The 14,943-nt window shown below is 40.8% G+C and overlaps 1 protein-coding gene and 1 pseudogene across 2 annotated transcripts in view; both read left to right on the top strand.

Annotated features, from left to right (window-relative positions):
- UVRAG (UV radiation resistance associated) overlaps nt 1-14,943 on the top strand; it is a 289,183-nt gene that overhangs the window by 145,951 nt on the left and 128,289 nt on the right. For both annotated transcript variants that reach the window (XM_004708836.2, XM_045293121.1), the window contains exon 9: nt 12,517-12,601. In XM_004708836.2, the coding sequence (XP_004708893.1) occupies nt 12,517-12,601 (85 nt within the window). The remainder of the gene's footprint in view (nt 1-12,516; nt 12,602-14,943) is intronic.
- LOC115870507 lies at nt 10,332-10,482 on the top strand (annotated as a pseudogene).

The raw sequence follows: 14,943 nt of genomic DNA, 5'->3' as shown, positions 1-14,943 counted from the left end.
GGGGGAGGGGCAGGCATCCACTTAGTATTTGGGACTGGGGCCAGCCCCCCAGACCTCTCCACTGGTCCCCTACTCCACGCTGGCATGCTGCATTCACACCTTGGAGCACTGGGTTGAAGTCAGGTCTCTCGGTAGACAACTGGGGAGGAGGTGGGGAAATGGAAAAAAATGCACATGGTAGACAACTGGGGAGCTGTCTTTTTCTAATAAGAGGACTAGTAAATAGTATGAGGTATAAAGCCTGAATGTGTACTTTTGTCTAGCAAGTCTTACAAAGACAGGGAAGGTGGAGTTCTTGGATCTTGGCAGAAAGTCCCAAGATGCCATTTTCTGTCACCAGTCTATAAGCAAGTGAATGAACCTCTAATCAGATATTTCTGCCCATTTAAGACCTGAGGTATAATATTAATTGCTAATAATTGCCTGTTTGTGTCAGACAATGTCTCGTGTTTCCTGTTCTTTATCTTCTTTATTCTTATCCTCTTTGTTTACAGATAACCTCTTTGAGCAGAGACTGTTATTAGGCCCAATTTAGAGATGACAAAACCAAGTCTCAGAGAGGTTAAATTCCTTCCCCAAAGGCATGGTAAATTCTGGCAGAATCTGAGTTTATGCATTTGAGAGGCTTCAGAGGTTTCTGGGGGAAATTCTGTTATCTTTGAATTCTATTTTCTTTCTTTTTTTTAGGGCTCAAAAATATGTTTTATTGCTGGAGTCTTACTTGAGCAATGTAATCTTCCACCCCCAACACCATCTCGGTTTGTCTTTTTTTTTAAATCATTTTATTGGGGGCTCGTACAACTCTTAGCACAATCCATACATTAATTGACTCAGGCATGTTTGTACATATGTTGCCTTCATTCTTTTCTAGACATTTACTTTCTTTTTTTATCATTTTATTAGGGGATTATACAACTCTTATCACAATCCATACATACATCAATGTGTAAAGCATATTTGTACATTCATTGCCTTCATCATTCTCAAAACATTTGCTCTCCATCTAAGCCCCTGGCATTGGCTCCTCTGAATTCCATTTTCATGAACTTTTAAAAATCCCTTCATACTACTGCCTAATTACACCATAAAGGAAAAGTATAGGTTTTGTAGGCATCTGTGCTAGTATTTTGATTCTCTCAATCAAGTAAGTTGAACAATTTTACCAATCGGAGAAAGAAGATGATTACTTAAGTTGAATCAGCATGTACTTGGATGGGTCAGAACCATTTATTTTTAACACTTTTATTTCTGTTTTTGAGATGAGAACTATTTTGCATTTCCCTTGGAATCAAAAGGTAGGAGCTCATGTGGACATTGTCATCACTAAACTAAGCAGGTGAGGGTGCTGCCGCTGGCTGCATTCTTCTGCCGTTGGCCATCTCTGAGGTGATGGGCTCTGAGGAGTGAGAAAGCAGGGAGCATCTGGAGACAGTAATCCCAGTCCATTTGTTCGGGATGCTTATTCTTTGCAATTGTGCTCGGTAACCGGAATCAAGGTAGCCTTCTTATTGAGTAATAGTTTTAGACATTTACTTGCTGTTTTACATAATGATTCTTGCACCAAGCTAGGTGTTTTAGAAGCACTGAGTCTCTGGTAATACTGAAAAGAAGGGAAAATGTGTGTGTCCCTTACATTTGCAGCTGTGATTCCATGTGTTGCTAGCCAGTAGTAAAGTGATTTCCTAGTATGAATTTACTAGCGGGCGCTTACATGTTATGACTTCTCTTTGGCACTTAGTGCTTTCTGGACACTGGATTCCGAGCTCAAGTGCTCAGTTGGCATATAAAATCAGTGCTGTATGGTATTTAATCTGGACTTTGTTACCAATCCCTCAAAATGATCATAAAGGAATTACTTAACTTCTGCATCTTTTTACACATCTGTGCCTTTAGGATAGTTGCTCGTAATAGTGCCACAGAGATTAATGTGTGCTAATGTCTGAAAGGAGCCAAGTGCTTTAAAAATATATATTTTTGTTTATAAAAACTCATTGTGGCAGCATGATTTATTGGAAAGAGAGGAGAAGATTATTTCTAGCCATGCTGCTGACTTGCTGAGTGGCCACATAACTGCAAGGGGGCTGATGACCCCATGCCCATAAGTCTTTCCTTCCTTTACCTCTAAGGCAGTGGTGCTGAGCTTGTGGTCAGCAGCAACGTCCAGCTGGGTCACAAGTGATCCTTTCAGTATTAATGTTTATTAATGTATATGTTTTCATTTCTGGAAAATATTAGTAGTTTAACTGATGACATTTAATAAAAAACAGATTTCCCTCATTAGTGTCACATGCTGAGTAAGCTTCCTATTAACTTTTGATTCTGTGCTGTTTTGCCGGTCTTTGCCCTAACCCAACCCCAGAAACCCCGGGAAACAGTGCTCTGTCAAAATACAGTTTGCTGGCGCTTTGATTTAGAAAATGGGCTGAAAAATTGGTCTTAAAGAAGTGTGTAGTGGACTTTAGGTTCCTTCAAAGCAAATGCTGATACAATCCAAGAAGGGCTTCTCAGCAGTGCCTGGGTATGGTACTTACTTTTTAAGAGTGGAGGGCCACAGGCTTTGTAGGGAAGAACTAGTCTGTAATACAACTCGTTTACTGATAGTGATTATCATGCATATCATATCATTAGAACGTGCTTGCACAAATGCAATCAGAGTTGGTCATGAAAGCGAAGTAGGGCCAACACAGTGAACTCCACTTGCTGTGGGAGACATCGAGGAGGTCAGAGGAGCACGGTGGCCCAGGGGCTGTGCACTCGGCGGCTAACGGAAAGGCTTACGGTTGGAACCCACTAGTTTCTCCATGGGAGAAATCGGTGCTAGTCTGTTCAGTAAAGCTTTCAGCCTTGTGGGTCACTATGAGTTGATGACATTGTTTGCTGTTGTTGTGTTGTTTAGTTTGGGGGGAAAGTAGAAGGGTAACTGACTTGTTCGGGAACATAACAGACAAGCAAGTGGACATGTGGCCCCAGGCCTGTTGACTCCACATGCCAGGCATTTTTCCACTATTGCACAGAACTTCAAACCTTGTCCGGTCCACCCTCATGCATTATTACATTTGTGAGCTGCATACATTCTGGGAAACACACACCTTTTAATGAAATCCTATAACCTGCTAGAGTTTTGAAAGTAGCATAGTTAGGATTTGAACTCCAAACGGACTGTTTCCTAAGCCCCTGGACTTTCTAGAAGAGTTTCCTGCCTTTGGTTGGATCTTCTTATTGAATTTAAGCACTAAAATTAGCTCTGACCTTAGCAGCCAAGCCAACTATGTAGAGTTATGAACGGTATCAATTGTCTCCCGTTGCCCATTTTAGAAGCCTATCAGCTTTTTAGAGCAGGAAGGGGGAAAAAAATAAAACAAATCTTCTCTTGGCTCAAAATCCTGAGAAGAATTTCACATGCAGTTCTTATATGCGATATATTAAATTTCACAATTAAATCTAGTCAAGTGTGATTTCGCACAAGTCCCATCAAGAAATATCTATTAACCCTCGGGCCGGGCCTGCTCCATAAATCATAGTGGAGAAAGGGCATTTCTGCAGGGAGCTAAGCTAAAGTAGGCCGAGAGAATATTGCTTTCTGGTCATCTGTCTTGATGTAGAAAACCCAGAAGAATGGCAGTTTATTGGTTTGAACTGAAATTTTGACAGGAGCTGGCCATTGGCCAATCCGAGACCAAGCTCTCTGGTGAGAGAGGCCCTGAGGAGTCTGTGTTTTGTTTTGTTGATAGCAGCAAGATCCGTATTCTTTAGCTATTAGATTTCTAGGCATCCACAGTGATACTTGGTTATTAAAATTAAAGTGCCCGACTTGGTTCTTACTGAACAGAGGCCCTCCTTAACCGAGTGGAACATTGTTGTGTGCCTGCAGAGAACGAACTTTTTCAGAGAGCATTTTTGGATGATGGTATGCTAGCCCCATGCATTTGCTTTCCCTTCTTTCTGCAAGCACCCATTGATGTCTTCGTAAAGATACACACACCCATGCCTGTGCTGCTGAAGACAAAAGACGGTACCAGTGAGGAAGCAGAGATTTGGCACAGTTCTCAGAGATCGAAATTAGATAGTGCATTATTGTGTCGCTAAAGAAGCGAAGGTCAAGGAAACTGCTTGGACTTGCCAAATGTAGAGATCCAGGAACTAACTGTGGAGTGGGAATCAGAGTACTGGACAATGTGGCCCGTTCTTTTCCCTCTCTGCATGAGAAGTAAGCATTGGTTCCCGCTGCTTTCTGCACTGACTGGACTTATGACCTGGTCAGTTCTCCCTGTAGAGTGTTAGGCATGGCGGGAAGGTGGAGCAGGCTCTTGAGTAAAGGTGCACTTCCACAACGGACTCAGAGGAAAAATCAAGAAAGGCAGCTCTTTGGGGTGAAATACCTTAAAATAACACAATCGCCAAGTAAAGTTCTCCTTTCTTTACAGTTATGGTTGTTTCAATTAAAATGACTACTTTCTCTCAACATATATAATCTGATCACCAAAACCAAATTCACTGCCATCGAGTTGACATTTACTTAGAGTGACCCTATAGGGAAGGATTAGAACCGCCCTATGCTTTTAGAGACTAACTCTTTACACGAGTAGAAAGACTCATCTTTCTCCTGAGGAGCTGCTGATGGTTTTACCTGGTGATTTGCAAGCTACAATGTCACCACTATGCCAACCGGGCTCCACACGCAGTGTGAGAGAAAGCTTAATTTTCATTAGGATCTGCCCATGCACCAGCTTTCTCATTCAGGATGAGGACTTTCATATAAATAAATGTTTACACCTTCAAAAGGAACCTATATCAATTGTCTGCTCAGTGTAATCACGTATGAATTTGGAGAACCAAGGGTCATCAAATATTTGAGGAAAACATAATGAAAGAGACCGACCTGTACAACTAGACAAACAAAAAAACCGACCCCACTGCCATTGAGTATATTCCGACTCAGAACAATGCTATATAGGATTTCTGAGACTAAATCTTCACAGGAGCAGACAGCCTCATCTTTCTCCTCTGGAGTGCAGACTGGTGGATATGAACTCCTGACCAAGGCTCCTTTGCACAAACAGAAGAGAAACACAAAGAATAGAAACAGGCTTTTAAAAAGTTAGTATCCTTAGAGTTAACTTATGTCTTCTGCCGAGGGTGTAGAAATCTGGTAATAGCTTCACTTCTGCCCTAACAACAGAAAGCTATTGTGTAAGGGGTAAGAGAAAGGAAAATCAAAATACTATCATCGAATACTACCTTGGGGATAAGGCAGGAAAGTACACTGGATATGGTTTCATTAAAGCTCTCCTACAGAGAGGGGACAGGCCCACTGAGAAAACTTTACCCCCAATAGACACAAGGTATGTGCCTAGTTTATCTAAGGCTTACCAGGAACAAAAGGGAAACACCCTGTCCCCACCACAGGGCTAGCCAGTCAGGGTAACAAGCCACTTGGGGGAACATAGTGAGACCCTGACTTGGCAGAATGATTCACAGGGATTATCTGAATCTGAAGATGGAATAGGAACATTGAAAGTCTCTGGCAAACCATCCTCGATCCAAATAAGAAAAAAAATGTAAAGGCTCTGATGTACTGCACATAACCATGGCAACAGCAAAAACCAACCCCAACTCACTTCCTAATTGGATTGACTCAACTTCCAGACTAATCGTCTAGTAAAAGAAGCACGCCTTTTCTGGGCATGCATTCTACTCCTCTCACTTTGTCCTGGCCTGCCCAGGATGCTTAGCATTCAGGTAACATTTTTGAGACAAATAGATAAAGCAGAACCAAACACCCCCACCAGCACTGCCACTAACAGAACCCACTGTCAATGTGACCAACGCGTGAGCAGAAACTACTCAGAGTATGTTGGGGCCATCAGAGTTGGGGCTTAAAATAACTATGCTTTATACGCTAAAAAGGTTCTTGTGATAATATAGCTAAGTGGATGAACAGATGGAGCATTTCAAGAAAGAAGGAAAAATAATAATTATGAATATACTACAAGCAAAACACAGAGACAAAGATGAAGAATGCCCTTGATAAGCCTCAGCAATTGGTTTGACCCGAACAATGGAGAAAAAAACAGTGAACTCAAAGTTGATTATATAGAAATTGATCAAACTGAGGCACAGAGAGAAAATGCAGACTTAAGAGTTGGGGTGGAGGTGTGGAGAACAGAGTATCTAAGAGCTGTGAGAAAATAGCAAATGGCCTAACATAGCAATTGACTCCTAGAAAAATAAGGGAGAAATGGGGCAGAGGAAATAGTTGAAGAGAATACAGACCATGAATTTTCCCAATATGAGATAAGGTAAAAAAAACATTGCTAAATAGAGGAAAGAACTAGGAAGTAAAAACTATAGAGAGAGGCATAAATATAGACATGTATATATGTAAATATATTAATATATAAAGATAAGGGTATTGGTCTATATACATAATGTTATATGTTAATGCACTAAGGTAGCAGATGGACTTTAGGCTGCCACTAAAGTCTTTCTTCAACACTGTGTGATACTCACCTTCCCAACACAATCACTGCGGACAAAATGTGGTGAAGAAAATGGATGATCCCCGGCGATCAAAAAATATAGTGTCTGTGGTTTTAAAGACTTGAAGTCAAACAAGCTGCCATCTAGCAGGGGAACAACCAAGCCCACACTGAAGAAACACCCAGTCTGTGCAAGCACGAGTTGTTAATGGGAACAGGTATCAGAAGTTCAAAAAATAAGCAATCATATCAATGTGGAGGTGTATTAGTCTAGGTACTTTGGAGAAACAAATCCATAGCGACTCATGTATAAGAGAGAGTTTTATGTAAAGAAAATGTGCATCACGAAAACATCCCAACCCAATGCTGCCCAAGCCCACAAGTCCAACATTAACCCATTAACCCCACCAGTCCACAAAGTCCTCCACCTCACAAAACAGAGGCAATAATGCTGACTGCAGGAGGAAAGCTGAGTCAGTGAACGAACAAGCATCTCAGCACTAGCAGGGGTCTCCACACGGCTGCTCCAGCACCCAGAGCTGCATCGGGATAGGTCCATGTAGCTTCTCCTTGGGGGTGTCTTGTAGGAAGTCAATCTTGCAAGCTGAAGCAGGGAACTGCTAAGGCAGCTGCACCCGGTGCAACCATCACAAAACAAGAGACCCGAGAACTAGAAAGGCGAGGCTTCACCACCCATTTATCCCTCCGCCTTTCAACCAGCCCCACATGTGATTATCGGCCAGGCTGGCACAATTAACTAACTCAGGAGGAGAGGGGTCAGAGAGGAGACCCAAAGCCCATCTGTTGATAATTGGACATTCCCTCACAGAAGGTTCACCTGGAGGGACTATACATCCAGGGTACAGTATAGCCCTGAAAAAACACACTACACTCCTCTAATTCTTTAATACTCTCTCCCCAACTATTATGGCCTCAGTTCTGCCTCACAAATCCTGCTAGACCTGCATATGTACATGGGTACAGATAAGAGTTTTCGATACATGGAACCCAGGATAGATTAAACCCCTCAGAAACAGTAATGGGAGTAATGATTCCATGAGGGTACAGGAAGGGGGGTGGAAGGGCAAGAAGGGGGAACTGATAGCATTGATGGCTGTATAACCCCCCTTGAGGGGACAAATAACAAAATTGTAGGTGAAGGGATACATTGGATGGTGTAAAATATGAAAAAATAGTTATAATAATATAAAGGATTCATGAGGGCGTTAGGGTGGTGGAGGGAGGGACTAAAGGGGCTGATATCAAAGCACTCAAGAAGAAAGATAATGTTTTGAAAACTGGTGGCAGCATCTGTACAAGTTTGCTTGATGTAATTGATTTATGGATTATTATGATATCTGTAAGGACCCCAATAAAATGATTAAAGAAAGAAAAGTATTCCTAATAGAGTTTCAGTGCATGCATGCATAGGGTTATTCCAAACAAAGCGTATTTAAACATGCATTTCTGGTCGGCGATGGCTGCAGAAAAATTCTCTCAGTAATATGAGGGTGCACCAAAAAGTTTGTGAAGTACTCAGACCCACTACCACCCCATCAGTGTGATCACTCATTGGGATATGTTTGAATCAGTTGGCTGTGGGCAGAGCAGATTACCTTCCATAGAGGTCATGCTTAATCACTTCTCAATTACAAAAAGACCAGAACACACGCACGCACGCACGCACACACGTGCGCAACCTCTGTCAACCCAGGAATTCGGAGGAAGCCAGAAACTACTGACAAGGAAGCATTCAACATAGCCAAGACCCTAATTTGGACTTTCAGCCTTTTTAATTCTGAGAAAATAAATTTGTTTCTTTAAAGCAACTCACTTGTGGTATTTGTGTTACAGCAGCACTAGGTACTAAGACAAACATAAACTTGAATCTTATACAAATAAACTGAGAGCTCTAGAAACTGTTAAAAGAACGGTAACTATTAAGGGCATTTTTGTTATCTTGAGTAACTAAAAGATAATTAGCTCTTGTCTAGAGCTAAAGTAGTAATACTTGTGGATTTATAGCATGCATAAATGTAGAATATATAAGAGCAATAAGAAAGAATAATTGGGAATTTACTATTTTAAGGTTTTTACCGTACACATGGAATGGTGTACTATTTGATGGTAATCTATAAATTCTAAAAAAAACACTAAGAATTCTAAATAGAAATTTAAATAAGTCAATAGTGAATAAAAAATTTGGACCTATTTTTAAAAAGAAAACCTTCAATCCAAAAGCATAAAGAAAAGAGGTAAAAAGAAATAATGAGCAGATGAAACATGAGAAATAGCAAAATGATATTAAAGTTTATATTAAATGTACTAAATAATCTAAGCCACCCAATTAAAACAATAGACTGTCCCAATTCAGTAAAAAGGCAAGATCCAACTATATTCTGTCTGCACAAGAAACCCACTTTAATTATAAAGATATACATAAAAAGTAAAAAGTTGGAAATATATATCATATAAACACTACTCTAGAGAATACTGAAGCGGGCTATACCTAGAACTTTTAGTTATATGTACTATATTCAGGACCATAAAACAGAATTAAATAATTAAAACTGTGTGATATACATTCTCTCACCAAAACAGAAATAAACTAGAACTCACTAACAGAATGATAGGTGGAAAATACCAAAGCTTTGGAAATATGCAAAACACATGTAGATAAGTGGAACACCAAGAAAAATTGGAAATATTTTTAACCAATTTGAAATGCAATTATAATATATCAGCATTTAAAGCAATATAGGGAATTCATAACATAAGTGCTTATATTGGGAAAGAATACCCCAAGCTGATACCTAAAGAAAGAAGAGTATGTTTAGCAGGAAGAGGTAATGATGATGAACAGAAATGGGAAAAGTTGAAAACAAAAAAATACTGGAGACTATGAACCAAAAGGTTGTTCTTTGAAAATCAATAGTATTGATAAAGCCTAAAGTAGATGAACCCCCCCAAAAAAAAGAAAGCATGAGTTATCAATATCAGTCATGAAAGAAGGCACATCACTACAGACCCTTTAGCACTTTAATAATACCTTCTAAAGCTTTACTGACATACAATACACATGCCATGGCAATTCAGTAGTTCAGTCATATTAAAAAGGGTTGTGCACTCGTCACCTAAATCAATTTTAGAACATTTCTTATTCTCATTATGATTAGCTCATTTCCTCCCAACCTCCCCTATAAGGTAATACTTGGAATAACACAATAGTAGCATATCACAAGCACATAGCACTTAGACTGAAGACTTGCCTGGCCAAATAAGGGATTATTTGAGCCCCCAAATAATCACGTGCAATAATAAGTGACAGATCATTGAAAAGTGAAATTGAACCTATGGTACCATACTGGTAACAAACAGGCAGTTACGGAGAAAGGAGGGCTTCTGCATGTATTAAAATGTTGAGTGATAAGTGTTAGGGATTACTGGAGTTGGAAATTTATTTTATAACCAACATAGTAAAAATCAATTCATACACAAGTCCATAATCAATGCTAAATATAGGAAGTAACTGTGAGAAGCAAGATACATGCTTAATCTTAAAGATGGGCATCATTGCTTCAAGATGTAATACCCTTAGAAGGACACATCAATCACCTCGTATTTGGACATTAATCTTGTGTAGCTTGAACAGCCTCCAGAGAGATCTATCATGCCATTGTCTATATTACTTAAATGAGTTGAAATTTAGGTTGCATTTTCTAAGGTATCTTCAAATAATTAGTTCTTCAGTAACTGAACCTAACTAATGCAGAGTCACGCAGTTTTATTCCACAGCCTACCCTGCTAAATGTGTTGTTATATATCACTGTTTGATTTTTACAAAGCAGTTTAAGCTTTGCGCAGTGGCAATATCGTAGCCAATGAGGTGTACCCGAGGCGTGATTATTGCTAATTGAAAAAAAAAAGCAGTTTAAATGTTTAGGGATAATAATGCCAATGCCTTCTAAAGTCTAAATTTTGATAAAGCCTGTGAAAAAAGCCTATGATCTCTCAAGTTACTTTTTTTCTGGGTCTAGATTTATTCTTATTTTTATTTGGAAATCATTTCAGACTTAACAAAAAGTTATAAGAATCAAAACAGTGCACAGAGCACATAAATCTTCCTCCTGGATGCACGTAAGCAGAGCACATGACCCTATTGGCTAGCTAGTTAGAGTACTTTTAGGACTTATTTTCATTTTTTTTAAAACATTTTATTAGGGGCTCATACAACTGTTATCCCAATCCATACACACATCAATTGTGTAAAGCGTATTTGTACATCATTTCTCAAAACATTTTCTCTCCATTTAAACCCCCGACATTAGGTCCTCATTTTTCCCCTCCCTCCCCGCTCCCCTCTCCCACATGAGCCCTTGATAGTTTATAAATGGGTATTTTGTCATATCTTGCCCTGTCCGACTTCTCCCTTCACCCACTTTTCGGTTGTCTGTCCCCCAGGGAGGAGGTCACACACAGTTCCATGTAATCGGTTCCCTCTTTCCTACCCATTCTCCCTTTACCCTCCCTGTTTTGCCACTCACACCACTGGTCCTATAGGGCTCATCCATCCTGGATTCCCTGTATTTTCAGTTCCTATCTGTACCAGTGTTTTGCCATATTGAACAAAGGAATTTTCTCTTTTGGTCATGTAACAATATGTGCAAAATGGCATGCTACCCTATTGCTACAGACTTACAATTATGGGAATTTATCAGGAACGTTACCACAGATCAGGAGCTCCCACTCTGCACGCCCACTCCATTATCTCAGTCTTAGGGGTGCAGCACTCCGCTGTCTCAACGTAGCTCCTTTGTTCTGTCCCATGATCTCTGTGCTATGGCCTCTGGGCTCAGCCTCTACTACTTTAGGCAGGGATTTTGAATGTGCGCCATTCATGGCTCATATTCCTCGATGATTCTGGGAATTCATAAAAGACTAGCTTTGATGGGGGTATGTTTTTTGTCTTATCAGCAGACCATACCCCCAAGGGAATAAAGGGTGGGACTTGATTCACACCCTCTAGTAAGGTGGACATCCTGAATACATTTTATTAATCCTGTCAATTAGCACAATAGAGGACTCCCTCCAAAATGGGATTATAGCCATAGGCATAGGAAGCTAGAATTTATAATACATCCCCAAAAGGGACTAAGAATAGAAGAGCCATGTTATGAAATTTCAGTTCACCATAGGTTAAATTTACCATAGACAAAAAATACTGTAACTATCCATAGAGGTAGAATTCTAGTGCTTTCTGCTGAAAGCACATGTGTGGGGCCAGTGGTGTCCATCCAAAATGAGTTAGGAAATCATGATGCTAATGAAAGTTGAAAGTTCACGTCTAGCTAGAGCCATCTCTGAAGAAAGGAGTAATGGTCTCCTGTGGAAAATCCACTCTTGAAACCCCTATGGAGCACACTTCTACTCTGACACGCGTGGGGTCCTCATGAGTAGGAATGTCTTCATGGCAACGGGTCTAAGCAGCTGTGTTATAGCGGTCACTGTACAGGTAACTTTTCCCTGCTCTGCTTTTTCATCTTCACTACTGTTATGTAGCACTTACGGTCCAAAGAAATCTATTGCTTTTTCTTTAACTGAAGTTGTCTGAATTTGGAAATCCCGTCAGGATTCTTTGGTAGGCAATTCAGAAATCTATCAGCAGGGAGGCTTAGAATTCTGTTCATTTGGCTCGTGTTAGAAAGACGGGCCTGGCAAAGGGTTTCCATAAAGATTACAGCCAAGAAAACCGTTGAGAGAAGTTCTACTCTGCTCCATGGGGCTGTCGTGAGACAGGGACCAACTTGACAGAAGCTAACAACAATAGCAATGGAGAATGACTTGTGTGAAAATTGAACATGTTGGGAGGTCTGTTCTAGTTCAACGCCCTGGAAGACCTCTATGCACAACCTACTTTGCCTTCAAAGTCTCCTCGTTTCCCTTCATACTCAGTAGGTTCAGCCCTGCCTGTGTGGTTGAGGCTGAGCATTCACTTGCAATGCAAAATCTAGAATTGTCTCCTTCAATCTCTCTCTAGGAAATGCGTTTTCAACTGAACACCTCAAGCTTCAACTCCAGAAGGAATCCCTAAACGAGTTGAGGAAAGAGTGCACTGCACAAAGGTAAGTAGAACGCTGAGAAGAGTTGCTATGGGCATTGAGTTTACTTTGGAGCTAAGATTTGAAGACGTGGCATTCTTTCAGCATTACTGGTATTAATTTATATTCCACACATGTCAGCATCACATTTATTTATTCAAGAAGTCTTTATGAAGTTATGCAGAGTCCCTGGGTGTTGCATACAAAGGCTCACTGGAAGAAAGACCAGGTGATCCCCTGAAAACCCCGGGGAACATAGTCTACTCTGACCCACCTGAGGTCGCCTCTCATCGTCGGTGAAGATCGGTTTTGTGACTGTTGCACTCGGCTACAGAGCACCGTTGAGAGCTTCCAAGACAAGGGCATAGAAACAGAAGCCTGCTCTTCGAGTTGGCAAGGCCTCACCACTGAGGCTTAATCAAGGTCATCTCATTCCCTTTCCCTCCCCACCAATCTTCTGGTTTACAGTTTTTCTTCAGAATGATTTCTCGTTCTCATTAGCTGATGAGGATCACCTCAGCACAGCTTCCTAGGTTATTTCTAACATCAGTTTCTCCATCTGTCTAGTTCATTGTCCGTATGACTGTCTCACTCTCATGGAAACTCACTGCTTTAAAAAAAAAAAAACAGAAAGAAAGAAAACTCATTGCTATTGACCCGATTCTGACTCACAGCAACCCTATAGGACAGAAGCAGAAATCCCCATCTTTTCCCCTTGGAGCATCTGGTGAATTGAACTGCTGACCCTGAGGTTAGAAACCAAACATGATGTGTTAGTCTGGGTACTTTAGAGAAGCAAATCAACAGAAACTCATGTATAAGAGAGAGTTGTATATGAAGGGTAAGTGCACATCAAGAAAACATCCCAACCCAGTGCTGTCAAAGCCCACAAGTCGAACATTAACCCATTAACCCCTATGTCCAACACCAATCCACAAAGTCCTCCTCTATCTCACAAAACAGACACAATGATGCTGACTGCAGGAGGAAAGCCGAGTCAGTGAACACGTAAGCATCTCAGTACTGACAGGGGTCTCCACACGGGTGTTCCAGCACCCAGGGCTGCATCGGGGTAGGTCCATGTGGCTTCTCCTCAGGGATGTCTTGCAGGAAGCGAGCTAAAGCAGGGAGCTGGCTAAGCTAAAGCAGGGAGCTGGCTAAGGCAGCTGCACCCTGGTCCGACCATCAGAAAGCAAGAGACCTGAGAACTAGAAAGGCGCTGCTCGCTGAGCCATTTATCTTTCTGCCCTTCAATTAACCCCACATGTGTTTATCGGCCAGATTGGCACCGTAAATTAACTACCTCACATGGTAACCCACTACATCATCAAGACTATCAGACTTCTCAATAAAATATTGCTACCATACTTTTATCTGTTAAAATGAGCATTCTTTTGCTGCACTCTCAAGTCAATTGGCACTATGGGTTAGGCGTTGATTTGCTAACCACAAGGTTCTGGTTCAAACCCACTAGCCACTCTGTGGGAGAAAGATGAGGTTGTTTGCTCCCATAAAGATTTATAATCTCAGAAGCCTTCCATAGAGTCTCTAGAGTCTGAAACAACTCAAGTGCAGAGGGTGGTTGTTTATATATATATAAACTGTGTGTGTGTGTATGTGTGTATTCTGAAGCTTAATTACATTCTCTCCTACTATTCATGTGACAAATGCTAGTAGTTTTTTCTCCTTATTTTTTATAGCACATACTTGATTTGTTGCAGCTTTTATACTTTGCTCATCTTTACTTCACTTTTCTTGGAAAGTCTTCCCATCCTGCATTTTTCTTCAAGAAACCTGAGCAATTGAGTATTCAAGAATGCTAGACCTGGAAAGAATTACAGAGATTATCTCCTCTCATTCTCTCCCCTTGCAGATAGGAAAGTACGGGTCTGGAGGTTACTGCTTGTCCTATTTCTCAGCAAAGCCAGGAATAGACACCATTTACACTGTTAGTGTTCTCTGCATTATGCAGCAACTTCCCCATTCCACATGGGCTTACAGCTTCTCCTAAATTCTCTGTATAGAGCAAGGAGGCCCCGAGGGAAGACAAACGATGGACTCTGGGGCCAGGACATGGCACCCCATTAGACTCGTCCAGAAAACGCTCCTAAATGTCAGCAAACAGGCCTTGAACTACTAACAGGCTTTTCTTTTCTTTTTCTTTTTTTTCAGCCTATTTGTTTTGTTTTTTTCCTTTTTTCTCTTCTTTTAAATTTTGTATGTCAGTAGCTTTTTTGTTTGTTAGCTTGTCGGTGCTGCTGCGTCGTCTCCATGTTCTTATGTGCCACTTTGGTACTGTGCTGTCAAAGCCATCCCCAATTTTATTCACATATTAATATATCTGCACATCCACCTAGATAAGAGAG

The sequence above is a fragment of the Echinops telfairi genome, unplaced genomic scaffold, assembly GCF_000313985.2.
Source record: "Echinops telfairi isolate 266 unplaced genomic scaffold, ASM31398v2 ScPeMD7_1713;HRSCAF=2227, whole genome shotgun sequence".
Classification (NCBI taxonomy): domain Eukaryota; kingdom Metazoa; phylum Chordata; class Mammalia; order Afrosoricida; family Tenrecidae; genus Echinops; species Echinops telfairi.
The sequence above is the reverse complement of the archived record's forward strand: the minus strand, read 5'-3'. Positions and strand labels throughout refer to the sequence as shown.